This window comes from Megalops cyprinoides, chromosome 14, assembly GCF_013368585.1.
Source record: "Megalops cyprinoides isolate fMegCyp1 chromosome 14, fMegCyp1.pri, whole genome shotgun sequence".
In the NCBI taxonomy this organism is placed as follows: domain Eukaryota; kingdom Metazoa; phylum Chordata; class Actinopteri; order Elopiformes; family Megalopidae; genus Megalops; species Megalops cyprinoides.
In genome coordinates this window covers 19,445,210-19,460,000 of record NC_050596.1, presented here as the reverse complement: position 1 = coordinate 19,460,000, position 14,791 = coordinate 19,445,210, and the positions used below count along the sequence as shown (strand labels likewise).

Genomic DNA, 14,791 nt, shown 5'->3' with positions numbered 1-14,791 from the left:
AGAAATACTTATATTTGACTGGGTCTATAATAGAAAGGAAGCATTAATAATGATAACGACAATAAATCGCACTTCGAGGTTAACATTCCAACTAGTTCGTCTTCGTTCGTCTGGTGTCGGTTCGGAACCCTCAATTATCAAAAGATTTATGCTTTTTGCTTGAACAGTGTTCAATCTGATGCGACCGTTAGAATTTAAGAATGGCTTAATTTTCTCTTTTTTAGTATACTTACATAGGATTATGGAATCTCAGTGAATAAAAAACATACCGTAAGTCATGGTAATGTTATGGTAAAATAACAATTGCGAAATTGCTGTGTTCAAAGTCAAGTACAAACCAGAAATCAGGAGAAGGTGAGAGCCCCGTCTGAATACGCGTAGGCTGAAAGTATTCCAGCCGCACGCCGTAGTGCTCTCCCAGGTGCGTGACAGACCGGGACTAACGCCTCCAACAGGACCGCACAGCTCCTCAGAGAGTTTATTAGTATAAAATGTTAAACAAAAGGAGTCTGGCACGACTTACAACGAGTTCACTAATGTACAAGATTTCGTGGGGAGTGGCATACCTCAGTCAAAGCTGAGCTGAATATGCCCTTGGCAACGGCACTATAAGACCGTAAAACGCCATGTCTAAATGGGTCGGTAAAGAGCACCTGAGCGTACAATGCCCCCTGCGCTTTTTTTTTTTTATTACAAGAAAGGCAATTAGATCATTTCCTACTGTATAACGAAACATACATTTCGATTCAGATTTGCCCAATGAGAAATGTTGGAGAGAGGACTGAGCACTGAGCTGCGATAAAAGCTTTAACAGGAAATTTAAAAAAGTAGATAATTGATCGCAAAGATAACTCACATTGTTAGGATTTTTATTCATTCACTCATATTTTATGAATCTACCAAACTGCTCAGTTGAAATGAATTTGAACACTTTTAGTAAAATGTAAAAAAATTGCGTTAGATAATTAATGGATATGTGACACTTAGAGGTTTTAAGATTATTCTTAAGTCTGAAAAATTCTAAACACTTCAGACATTCAAAACCTAATAGTGGCTCTTCAGGCGTTTAAGAGCTGTAAAATAATTAAAGACCCCACCTGCTTTTCTCATTACTGTATTTCACAAGACCTTCCTCTGACCTCATAGGTAATAACTCAGATTAGCATGCAGAAAAAAAAATATGTTCTTGTCTTTACAATTTTAAAACCGTTGATGCAGGAAGTCCCTTTGTCAGATCGGCACTCAGGGAGTTTTCAGTAATGTCCCGCTGGAATGAAGTCACTGTTCTCCTGGTGCCTGGCGAAAACACACTGAGCGGAGAAGCTAAATAAACACAGCAGCGATTCGGAGTTCATGACACAAGGGGAAAGTGGGGGATAAAAGAGGATTGATAGAGGTCAGCATTTCAGTGCCATGCGTGGAATGAGCAGAAAGGAAGTGGGTTCTGATGTGCACGCTAAACTTCCCATTGGAGATCTGAGAAAATGGAGTGGCCTTAAATAGTTGTACTGGGAGGAAAAGGCAAAAGAATGATGTCCATGAATAATGCGGTTAGCTGGACGTGGCAGTATTTCAAAACCTGAGGTGGGGGACAGTGCAAAACTCTAAATGTGCAATTCATGCTCCTGTTATCACTGACTGAAAAAGCATCCATTTTACACAAAAATGAAAAAAGAAAAACACCACCACTAACACAAATATGTTCTTTTACATAATTAGCTATGAGGCCAATCTTTGGACCAGGGTCACAGAGCTGGTGTCTGTGCTTGGAAGAGCCTCTTATCTCAAGTGAATGGAGAAGGACAATTTGCTCTTGGAATCATTTGATTCCTTAATTACCATCATTGGCCAGGCTGCTTTCCATGTGGCTGGATCTGTGGAAGCTTCTGGAAATTGTGTCAGTGAGCCAAACTCAGAACCTGCATGCCCACCAGCCTGATCCTGACAGGAGGCAGGGTGCACAAAACCTGCATCACATTAAGCAAGCTAAACCCTTTGAGCTGTTGAGGGCTCCCCAATGAAACATTCAGGAGGGTGGCTAATACGATTTCCTAAACACCTTGTCATCAGGGTCACAGAAAAGAGGCGGGGTGCAAATACACAAATAGAGTCTCTACACAGTCCATGCCAAGAAGAGTTCTGATTTGAATAAGATGAGAAGAATGGTGCACTACTTTCAATAAACTCTGTTACATCATTCAAGAATTACAAGCTTTATATGCAGTAATATTTTGGTAGTCATACCTTCCTCAGGCATTATCTTTAACCTTAACTGCTTGACACAGGTGTGCCTACCACACCTACCACAGCCCATCTGATGTGACCTCATCTTGCAGAGGTGCTTACAGAAGGTATGGTTTCTGGCAATAAACATATACTGTTCAAAAACAGTGCAATTCATATTATATCACCATATCATAATTTAAACAAAGGCATGCTTGTCACACTGCCATGACATAAAAGTAGTCATAACTTCAGTTTACTAAGTAGTTGACTCACTAATAGTTCACTAGCTATCCAACTTTGCAAGCCCACTATACCTACACAAGTAACTGTTTCCAGATTGTAACTACAGATGTTGTAGCTACCACTATCCTCATCCTAAACACAATACTTCTCCCCGCATTACCTACATGAGACCGGGCTGCTCATTACATAACCATGGGAAGCTGTTTGTGTTCGAAATGATTCAAACTGAAAATGGACGACAGTTGTATCCAACTTTGTTTCAACATTTTAACCAGTTACCCACCCACAGAAATTGGGTGGCCCTGGCATGAAGTCTGAGTGACTCCAAGTTACCCAAGATCTATATGGACAGGTAGTATTTACAAAGAGGAGAGCTGGTGTAAAAAGACTTACTTGGGGAGTACACCTCAGCCTGTCACATTCCTGTTTTGCTGAGGATGTGGGACAAATGGTTTGCAGTCATCTGCAAATAAAAAGACAGTAAAACATGAGGAGAGAAACACTGCAATCAGCAACTCTCTCTTTTATGAATATATATACAGTGTAAATTCAGTTCTGATCCTCGGAACCACTGAAATTTATCAATCCCAGAATCTGAGGTAGTGGCACTGACAACAGTTTCAGTGAGAAATTCAGCAGCTGGGGAAGGAATTGTAGAAATAATAGTATTGTTGTAGTAATACACCTACCACTCTTGCTGTTTTTCACACACAAAGACATGTATTCACTCAGTCATGTACAGAGACTCTTACAAACTTTTCTGATCTGAATTCATCATTTCTTTGACTTCTTTACATACAGTTAATACAAATCAAATTTCTACCATACAGACCATGTCATCTTTTTCCAGGCCCTCTCCCCCTGCCTTTTATTCCTTGTTCTGGAATGATCTCTCAGAGCGTGAGCCGACTGATGTGACAGGCCTGCGCAGAAAGGATTTCAGCTTATTAAGGAGTTCCAAGGCATGTGGAGCTGGTTTTGAGGTGTCAGAGAGATATAAAAGTGTCATCTGCCCTGAATGAGTTATGGAGCCATACATCTTTGATCTCATGTGAGTCTCCTCCAGACTTCTGGATGGCTCAGGCAACACCAGGGGCACTCCTGACTGAGTCCTGGAGATAAAAGTGCACGACTTTATACCTAGGAGAACAGAGTGCAGAGCCATATGGAGACTGTCTGAGAAAGGGAGGAAAACCAAGGGGGACAGGCTGATCAATGTTTGACCTGTAATTCGCATGCCATAACCCTGGGTGAACCCCACCATCTTGCCACTGTACTACTACAGAAAAAATGGAGACTTGATGCCCAGTCCTAATTTCATATTGTCTTGTTTTTCAGTTCATTGGCCATTATAAACAAGTGATGAGCAAAGCTATGATACCAGTGCGAACAATATGGGAAATCACTGACTGAGAGCATTATTGGAGACCACACATTTTAAGCTGACTTAACCATAGTGTGAAGAAGTGTGTGTTTGAGTGTGTTTCTGTGTGTGTATGTGTGTACATGTGTATTATTCAAACAGCAATGTGCTCATAAGTAGACGTATTCCCCAGAATTTCATACTTGACACAGATAGGCCAAAAAAGTCCTAACTGATGAACTGTGATGAGGATGCATACAGACTTTCATAAGCACTTTTTCAAGTTAGCCTGCAACTCTTTAGTGAGCAGATACCCTGACACAAAGTAACCCCCAAACAGTGAAAACAGGAAGCTAGAGCCAGGGGTCAGGGGCTGGGCCATGTAAATCTGGCACCACCCTGGGGCATGTGTGTGTGTGTGTGTGTTGGAGTGGTAAAGTGAATTACATATTAAACGAGTAAATCGTGTAGGATTACAATTTGATAGCACATAGGCCATACTTAAAATGTGACCCATTGTAAAACTTCACAGCTGCAGTATTTGAACACCGGGTACTGATGAAAGCGACCTGACAGACCTCATAAAACTCTCCATCATAGAGACACTCCATACCCACCAGTTCTCTAAACTAGTTTTAAAAGGCACTAAATCTATGCCAAAAATCTCTGCACAACAGTACAACATGCAGTCATGTTTCTTTGCAAACACTATGATGCTGTCTCAGCATGACACTTTCGTACTTTATCATACCTATACTCCTGCGAGAGTATCTTGAATAAAAAATGCTCGCTAATATGATGTTAATATATTAGTTAGAAACCACTGTAGAGAAGACATATAGTGAATCAGGGGATAAGCCAATGTGAATTTGTACCCATTACCGTCACCATAATGGCGTGTTTGATACTGCAACTAAACACACAACTACAACAACAACAACAACAACAAAACATTTGGTACATTTTCAGAATAGCTGTGAGAAACAACCAGTAGTCATGGCTGGCTTTATGAAACAAAGACAAAATAAATGAATAAATCACAAATGGATAGGACATAAAAAAAGGAAATTCAGGAGGAAATAATCAAATGGGACGGGAACTCCAGCTGACACAGAAAACAGAGCGCTGGCAGCGGATAATTCAAACGATAACAGGAGCCACCTGCGCGTGCAGTATGCAGAGAACATGACATCACGCATCAGGAGGGAGAACTTCGAGAAAACGCGTGCAATTATGCACCGGAGGACTCCGAGGAGATATTAGAAGTTCTTGGTTGCTTTGAAGGTCCCCCTAGTTCCGTTTTTATACTATAATATTATTAACATTTACTGTAGGGGATAAATGTGTGGACGTTTGGTTTTGGAAAATGTTTTTCTTAGTACAACATGCAGAAATTCCACGGTTCTGTTTTACAGCGTTTTTTGTTTTTATGATATATTTTAAACAAAATTATAACAGTTTCATTCCGTATTTCAGACCAAATTTTGAGAACAAGGAGGAAGCATCATCTATCATAAACAGACAGGTATAGGCCTCTAGATAGATGGAAAGATGGATTCATTTACACTCTTTAAGACTTCTTCCTCTGGACATGCCGTATGTCATAGGTTCATTATGTCACATTCAATATTAAAGTGACATTATCGTTTATGTTAAATGACACGATAGGCAATTGACCTTGGCTGCCAACGTGACAAATTGTACCTTTGTAATGTTTTATGTCAACATGAAGTAAAGTTAATCAGTGCAAATGACTGTTTATATAAGATGTCAAGCTGTGCTTATGTATACATTATGTAGACTTCATGCACACACCTTAAAAGGAGACTCTTAAGGGTATTTGTTCCACTTATTTTTCTACATATTTTGCTTCTTATTAACACATAGTAGTATTTATTTGGTTTAAAGACTATGTTCAATACATGCATTTAATGACCATGGAACAATAAATATATTAAAACACGACGAAATGTAGGCCTAATTAAGAAACATTGACACCGTGTGTCTAATTTGCTTAAGGGGGTGCGATTTAAATCCGATCTTCGGTTTGCGTAAACGAACCCCCAACAATAAACACATTTCATCACAAATTATGAAGTGTCCAGAAATGTCAAGACCCCATCAACTAACAGCTTCTAAAAGCTTATCATGAAACAACTTAGTTAGAATTAAACAGAACGGGGGAACCCCAAGACCACGACCGAGAAACACTGAAGTTGAAATTTGGATGGAATGTAACTTAAAACTGATCCCTCCTGTTGATAAGTCGACCAATCAGAGTTCGAGGCTACCACCCCCTCTATTCAGACAACTATTTAGCATCCGAAACTGGGATAAAGTTTCAAACTAAAATTAAGGGGAAAAATCCTGCTAGAGGAAATCTGTGCCAGACTCCAGTTCTAGTCGAAGGTGGTATATCCTGATCGTCGAACCGAAATTAAAATATAACAGGAGGGAAATAATCACTTCTGGTTCAACACTATTCGCGTGTATTTTCTTACTACGGATCCTAAAGTGGAGAACTTTCTCCCGTCTCTAGCCTTGCATTTCTTTAAAAAAGAAATGGAAGACGGCTCCAGTTCTCCCGTTTCCCCAGTGGATAGCTTAGTGACCAGCGAGGAGGAGGTGGACAGACAACAGAAAAGATTTGGAAGGAAGAGGAAACACGGTAAAAAACTCAACGAGGACAGCAGCCCAGGTCCAGTTAAACGAGGCAAGAAATCGAGTCCCAGTAGTACGCAGTCGTACGAGGAGCTGCAGAACCAGCGGGTTCTGGCGAACGTGAGGGAGAGACAGAGGACTCAGTCGCTTAACGAAGCCTTCGCGTCTTTAAGGAAAATCATCCCCACGCTACCATCGGATAAACTGAGTAAGATTCAGACACTGAAACTGGCCTCAAGATACATAGATTTTCTCTGTCAGGTCCTACAAAGCGACGAGATGGACAACAAGATGTCAAGCTGCAGCTACGTTGCGCACGAAAGACTCAGTTACGCTTTCTCAGTGTGGCGGATGGAAGGCGCGTGGTCCATGTCCGCGTCCCACTAGCATCGAGGACATTCAGTTATGCCACAGGGGTAGGTGCCTAACTATTACGAATGGAAGTGGATCAATATTCTCTTTCAAATTAAATTATCACTCTTATTATTATCATAATTATTCAGGTTTCTGCTCTCAATTATTGTTGTTATTATTGATAGTAGTATCGTACTTGTATATACTATTACCAATAAAGATAAAATGTATTATAATAATCATACTGATATCATTTATTATTATACCAAAATATACGCTTGAAGGAGTAATAGCACGGCAGCAGTAGTCGGACAGTCACATAGTTGTAGGTGGAAGTAATAATGAGAAAACAGTTATGGCAGGCCTGAGATGTTCTGTCCTGAGAGGTTTGGGTCGCTATTAGAGATGACATGGACATTTTTTAAAGAATATGGATTAACCTCTAATGGCTGAACTTGAAACGTTTCGACGCGAATGCTCACCGTTTCATCTGGCATGTACAATAAAATACAATATTAGTCTCACCTATGTATTACAATGTCAGAATGCGTACCCATGTCTCTAACAGTGCGTTTATGTTTATACTATAAAGAACCCTAAAATAATACCGTATTGTTCTTATACTGCACATTTTCAACCACACAGATATACTGTCACTACAGAACTGTCACAGCGATATTAAATATTTAAACTATTATTATCATTATTGATATTATCATATTGTTTATCAGCTATAATTCGGCAAACTCAAAATTATTGCAAAAACAATATTTCAAAAGACGTCCATGCTTTAATTACCCACGAAACTAAAATATGCTCACGAGTCTCATATATTTTTACGAGAAAAAAAAAAAAAAAAATTTTAAAATCAAGGAATCACAGGGGAAAAAAAACTGACTCCAAGCTGCCTCCCATAGTGTGAAGTCCACACTTGTAGCCTCGAGCATGTAAGTGACGTAAGGAGCAGCAGGTTAGAATAGTGCTTTTCTTTTTAGTTTGTACCAGGAATAACATGCATAGTCTCTCCTGCAAGCAAAAGCTAACGTTGACAACCACAGGTAAATACTCGACGTGAGCGTTTTCAAATATTATTAATATACGATGGGAGTCTACAGCAAGAAACCTGCAAATAGTTAAGTCTAAGTAAATTAGGTTTCAGAATCCATAGTCCTATCCCACTATTTTAATACCATGATTACCTCAATATAAACTGTGGGTATCTTCAAGGGAGGGAAGAGTCAAATGTCAAAAAATCTTTTCCAAGATGTGAAATCAATTGCGTGACAGCCCTCAATCACTTTGTGGTAAGTCTGGACTGTTACCTTTGACCCACCACAACTATTTTCACTACATTCAAAGAAACCGGAGACCATGGGAGAAACGAGGGCTATACCGGGAGGAATTAACCATGAACTGTCCCTCATGAATAATTTGGATTTATAATGAAACGTTTTCCTGTGAGTGGACCGCAAGAATGTCAGTGCCTGAGATTGGCCAGAAAGTTCAAACCAGCATTTGATTATACTGCATGCGAAAACGCTTTTGGCCAGCAGTAAAATAGCTTCAGTGATTTCAGAGGTTTCCCGACGCTTATCATTGCATACCATTAAACGCATATTAACACACGCATTGCTCTTCCTCTGAATCTACCAAGGAGATGGGATGTAGGCCTATACACACAAAACAGGTAAAAACCGTATGTATATGCATGGCTAGATGTTCGTGAGCGAAATAATCAAATGCACTCAGTGTGTTAATGACTCATGACATCCAGGCAAACGCTTAGTTTAGATGAATTCGGAAACCTTTATTGCAGCATAGCAGTTTTAGCAGATATATATGCATGTACATAACCCTTGATACATTCGACTGATTACCCAGAATGGTTGTTCTGAGGTGAGAACAGTTTTAGTTGATGAACGTGTTACAGGTGGCAGTGACCTTCAAATATACAGGCTATGCGATGAAACGCACGCTGTGCGTGTTCGCACGGCCCCTGCACTTAAATCTGTTGTTTGGACGATGTACGCGAGCTTTGAAAATGACAACACTTTTGAAGATGGCGACGGAGAGTGACACAATGCGAATGTAGCAGTCTCTCAGCCAAGTAAAATAAACATGCTTTAAATTTACGTCAGTCCCAGAAGAGAGTGCAACATATTTCAGACGCCTACAATATATAGGCTAGGTCAAAACCATCGCTTTGTAAACTATTTTGTTATTTAAAGGGAAGTAAGCACGCGATGCTAATTTCAGTGAATCTGTAAAAATCTGAAATTGGTCGCATTCTGCTCACGCGGACGTAATGATTTCGTGTATGGTTAATAGACATGTCATTAGGGTATCGTCTATCGTCATTTAGAGGGCTACATCCCTTTACAATGGAGTTCTTACATATCGCTTGTTATCTGTAGGCTATAGCATAAGTAAAATCACATAGATAAATGCATTTGGGCCTCAGCCTCACAACAGAAGGCTGCTTTGAAGCTTTCATTATGTTATTCAAGTGATGCTTAAAGCTGAATTTATTTAATTCCTCAGTAGAGGAATCGCATAGTCTAAGTCTTTCATTTACATATTGCTTTAGTGGCTGCCGCATCTATCATTATTTGTCAAAGACACACACTGTGCACTTCTGTGCGTTTAAATCACATAATTTTCAATTTACTGCATTTAGGCCTACTTCAGAGCATTACAATCTGTGTGTAAGTGAAAAATATTGTGTCATAGGCATACCTGCTTGTGGTCAAGCATTAAGAGAGGGAAAAAAAACAAATAAAAGGAAAAAAGCTTAATTGGAAGAATAGTGTACGTTGCCCAATTTTTCGACCGTTTATCGTTCAATGCCTGGCAAAATAATTTTCTGTTCACTGATTTCCAGGAAAACCAGACTGAATTAGGCCGCAGCATGGTTTCCTGTATATAAACTATGTACATTATTGTCGAGTATCACAATATATTGTTGGAAAAGCCTTTTCAGTGTATAGTATTCTGCCATTGTATGATTTTACAGATATTACGTCTATATATGCGACCTAGTTAATATGCTGGAGCGACAAAATGACTATTGCAGTCCCTTTTAATTGGTTCATATTTTATGTAGATATAATTCTCAGCAAACGAGGAAATTCCGGGGGCACAGCTTGACAAACGTAATTTCAAAAACAATGAATTACTCTTATTTTCTGTCCGTTATTTACATATGGTTTCATTTAGAGGTCAATTATTATTTAATGAATTGTTTCCCAGTACCACCGTTACTCGAACCAAACGTAAGTGCGTGATATGTCATGAATGTGACATTTGTAATCAGATTCCACATACACAGGCATTTTTCATACCTAAAGCTTTTAAAATCTTGTTTCCCCTTTGTTTTACAGACTGTTTACTTCTTCAAAGTGTAAAGACGCCGAAGGATTTACTGAAGAACCGATGAACCTCAGAGACACGGTCAAGAGACGCATCGTGCCGGACAGCTCTGGACTCTCATGACGCAGGATAATCGCGTTTTGAGTGCATCCAAAACGGCAAGGGAACACATGAAAGTGAGAGAAAAGACACAAACACCAGCACTCCAATTCTTTAAGTTAATCTTTAAATGCCGGTATGATAATTCAGGAAAGCCTTCTCGCCTATTTTTGTCTGTTAAGCCCCGTTCTTCTCTTTAAGATAGTAGGCTATGTATGAGTGTTTTATTGAAGTATCATGTACATATCTGTAAGTAGCTTCTGCTTTTCAAAAGGGGACCAATGCAATTAGAATAATAATTTCTTGAAATACAATGCATGGATCTTTTTCCTTATAAATATGATCTTAAGCAATACTTTCCTATTTCGTCCAATGTACATTTTTGCTTATTTATTAAAACAAATATTTTTTAAACAACTCCCCGAATTCAATCGTTTCATACTCTCACAGAGGGCATCAGCAACCATAAAAAGTGTTTGATTTTCATTGAAATTCTATTTTAATTTATAACCTCTGTTATAAAACTAGCCAGTCTTAATATAGACAGAACAATTCATTTGTTTCTTTATGAGTAGCAACGGATCTGCCGTTTATTGACCAATATTTTTGCTTCTGAAGTTCAAAATAAAATTTAAGATTTTGAAAAAACGTTAAGAGTTTAAGTCGCATTTTGAATTGCTTAAGAGAAATGACTTTGTCTTTAACGAGTCAAAGCAATCCAAATAGCTTGCCAACTCGGTTGTGTTTATGAATCTATTTACGTATTTGATGCGTAGAAAAACCACAATGCAAAAAAAAAAAAAAAAAAAACTTTCTCTGCCTTGTCTCTGGATAATCACACAGAGAAAACAAACGGTTCTTTCTTTACAGAGTGTGAGAATTTGTTTAGCTCTTTTCCCTTCCTCTGTTGTGGAAAGAACACATCAGATAAAACGGTTATAAAAACGTAGAGGTTCATTAGGAGAAGAAACTGGAGCCAGTTTCAAACCAGACCGTATAAAAGGCCTGTCCGCTAACAAGTAATCGTTTAAATATAGCTATGCCTTCAGGGGATTCTTTAACGAGCAAAGGACCCCGAACGACCGCAGATAACGACAATAACTATTTGCCCAGCTTTTAAATACCGGACCCCTACTAGACTTCTTAATTTTTCCTTTCAGTGTAAACTCTTTAGTCTCAAAGCATAAAATTGTTTACAGCTAATTTTCCCATACTTAAGGGAGATATTCATCGAGCAACAGAAGATTGAGTGTGTTTTCCCGGTTCAATGCACCATTGTAAAATGGTGACATAGCAAATACTGTTCTTTGTGCGTTGAGGTAGTTCGACTGACCCCAGTCCCCAGTTGTTGTGTTGATTGTGTTGATTTTTAGACTCCATTAAGTAAAAAAATAATAAACATATTCAAGAGTTGCAAAGGAGAAGGCATGAATTCATGTGAGACAAGTTAATTTCATTAAAATTATAAGTTACGATTTATTTATTTCACATTGGACAAATACAAAATGAGTGCATATTGTAAAAATTGATGTCCGTGGTTGAGTTTTTGAGACTGTTTTATTACATAACTGTTTTGACATTAACGAGGCCAAGACGAGCAACAGAAATAATACAAGAGGTAGGTTTAAGAATACCTGTGAGCTGTTACAAAGATGCATGTTCAGAGGGAAAAAAATATTTGCTGTTACAGTCAACTGGGATTTTAAGGTGATCAAATGTGGTAGGGCAGCATGATATTCTGAATGTGGCGAGTGCTACACTAAGGTATATCTGCCTTGAGGGTGGCACTTGAGCGGTCATTATAGCCCCTTAAGGCATAGGCTGTTACATGATCTTTGTGTAAAAATGGTTGTGTCCAGTCTGGATCATGATCATATGAAGGGAGAAGGCAATTCCATTCAGGATTGAGATTAGGGTTAAAGAGGGTCAATTCGGTCTGCGCGGGGTGGTGATTTTTAGCCATTTACTGCCTGCCGTTTGAGACCTGCGGCATAAGCTTCAGCTTCAGCTCCAGCTGGACCCTTCTCACAGCGTGGGCTGAAAGGCCATGGACATGGCAAGGTGTCAGACTTTTTGTTTTCTCTGTCTGTGAGGTCCAGGCAGACCTCTTTGTCATTTCTCGTGAATTTCATATGAAAGAGAGCCTTGGTCCAGGCAAGTTTCTCCATTACCCATTAAGGTATGCCTCCCTGCTATCGTTCTGACAAGACAGTAAATCAAAGTCTTGACTCACTGTGGTCATTAACCATCCTGTGACTCTTATCAAAATAGTAGTGAGGTAAACCATACTCCTGAAATAGCCACCCAATCATCCCATTACTGATGATTGGCTGTGCAATCCCTTGTATTCCCTACTTTCCATGTTTCCCCCAACACTGTAAAAGATTTGACCTTCCTGATTAAATACAGGTTAAATAAGTACCCTTCTGTTTAGAGGTGACAGTCCAATGGCACAATGGGGGGGGGGGGGGGGGGGGGCAGGAGTTTACATAGTACATATGGTGCTGAAACAGAGCCTACCTTCCCCTTGTGGAGAACTAAAGAAGCCATACAGAAAAATTCTTCATTAACCTGCCTGATTCCGTCCTCTGTAGACCTGTCATTTTAACATCAGGATGCTTGGGTCAGGAGCCGATCTCCATGGCAAACTCTCGCCTTGTGAGCGCTGCTTTATTTGAGCTCTATCTCTCATAAAACAACCAGACCATGGTGCAAAACACAAGGCGTTACAGTGTTCGGCCTTGGCTGTAAGGATTGCCTTGGCGTTCTCCTGAAACCACAATCTTGTGAACTGGGTTTATTATTTCAGAAGCTGTTCTGAGTTTGTTTAAAATGAGCAGCGTGATGTACAGTCACTCCCTGAAGTTTGTGTTCTGCTGGAGAGCTGCTGTAATGCCTGGGTAAGTTGCAGCGCAAATATATTTGTCTCTTTTTGTTGCTGGAAGAACTTAAAATATTCATGGTAAATAAGGAACCATATTATTTGGTTGACATCAGAAGAGATTCATTAGTTGTAGGGATGGACTGTAACGTCTATGCAAACAAACAATACACATGAAAAGAAAAACATGATAGCATATTTAAGATACTGGAGCTAAAAAAGAATCGCAGTTGAAAATGACTCCACTCTCCTGTGTCCGCAGTATGGCACATCTTTGATTATTAATGAATGAATGTGCAGTGGGGGGAATCTTGCAAAAATCAACACATCGTACCTTAAATTCAGTAGCGAGATTGATGACGAATTGCAGACATCAAAGCCCCTGCTCTGTTCATCAGCCACAGGGCACCAGACACAGCCTTGGGCCACAGGAACACTGCTGCCACAGACGGATGGTTCCTGTAAAAAAAAAGATGCAAAAACCAACAAAAGCTTAATTTACACCAAAAAGGACGAGGTAAAAAGTTTGAGCGCTGTGAATCTCAAAGTTCATTATTGGTCTGCTCACTTTGATGCTAATGGTACTTAACCCTCTGAGTGGGGCGATTGGAAGGTTTTTATTCTGCACGGAACGTGAAAAGTGGCTGTGCACCTATTCGGGTCTCTTCCAGAGGAGCACTCACGGTGTGTGAGCCGAGACACAGTGAGACGCAGAGAGGAGGATTGTGGTCACTCACATTTCACAGGCAGGCTGTGCTCATCACCAGGTCAGGTTATTGGCACAGCTGGTAGATGGGAGATCGTGGCTCTGGGCTGGGTGCGACCAGGTGGCGACAGGTTCGAACCACCTACAGAGAACAGCTGCACCTATTCTCTGAGTTTGGATAAGGAGCCTCTGTCATGATGGGGCTCAGGTAGAGCTGCGGGAAGTCAAAATGCAGAAGAACAACGTGACCCATGACCCATAACCCTTGATCTCTGACCTTTATGCTGGCACTGTGGTGTGATGAGAACAGTGGCCAAAGCACTCACCTCCCAGTATGAACCAGTGAGTACGGGCCACTCCATTACTGTTGCCCATGTCTACAAGGACCTGGATGGTGCAGGTATATCTTCTGTCCTTCTCAGGAGTGCAATGTGCCATAGAGAACTAGGCTGCTGATTTCTGTCAATGTTAAGAGCACATGTAATATATGCATAACATAATAATAACAGACATCACCCATTGTCCTTAAAACATAAAACCTAAATGGAGCATTTTGATTGGAAGACCACATTAGCAGAGGGGAGAAGGTGGAGACTCTGACTACACCTGTTCCTTACAGAGAGTCTGCCAACTATTTATTTACGTAAAATTATATAGGAATACTCCACACTTGATACCTGTTTATACAGAGACTGATTAGCATGGACTAGTGAAGGAACTGAATGTCTTTCTTTTTTTTATTTTATTTTACTCTGCCCTGTTCTGAGCAGGTGCTGAATATTTACACAGCCACAGTGTTTACAAAAGCCATCCAAAATAATTTAGGATAGAATTCAGTGCGTCACATGGAATTTCAGAGACGCTATTCAAAACACAGAACAAACCAAAA

At 39.9% G+C, this 14,791-nt stretch overlaps 1 protein-coding gene across 1 annotated transcript; it reads left to right on the top strand.

The window, feature by feature from the left end:
- Positions 1-6,196: 6,196 nt before the first annotated feature.
- On the top strand, positions 6,197-10,732 carry twist2 (twist-related protein 2). The gene is made up of 2 exons (XM_036545425.1): positions 6,197-6,909; positions 10,228-10,732. The coding sequence occupies exon 1, from the start codon at positions 6,395-6,397 to the stop codon at positions 6,878-6,880; it is 486 nt and encodes a 161-aa protein (XP_036401318.1). The 5' UTR covers positions 6,197-6,394; the 3' UTR covers positions 6,881-6,909; positions 10,228-10,732.
- The last annotated feature ends 4,059 nt before the right edge of the window (positions 10,733-14,791 follow it).

Coding starts and splice junctions, on each gene's coding strand:
- twist2 (XM_036545425.1), top strand. CDS start 6,395: ATGGAAGACGGCTCCAGTTCTCCCGTTTCCCCAGTGGATAGCTTAGTG.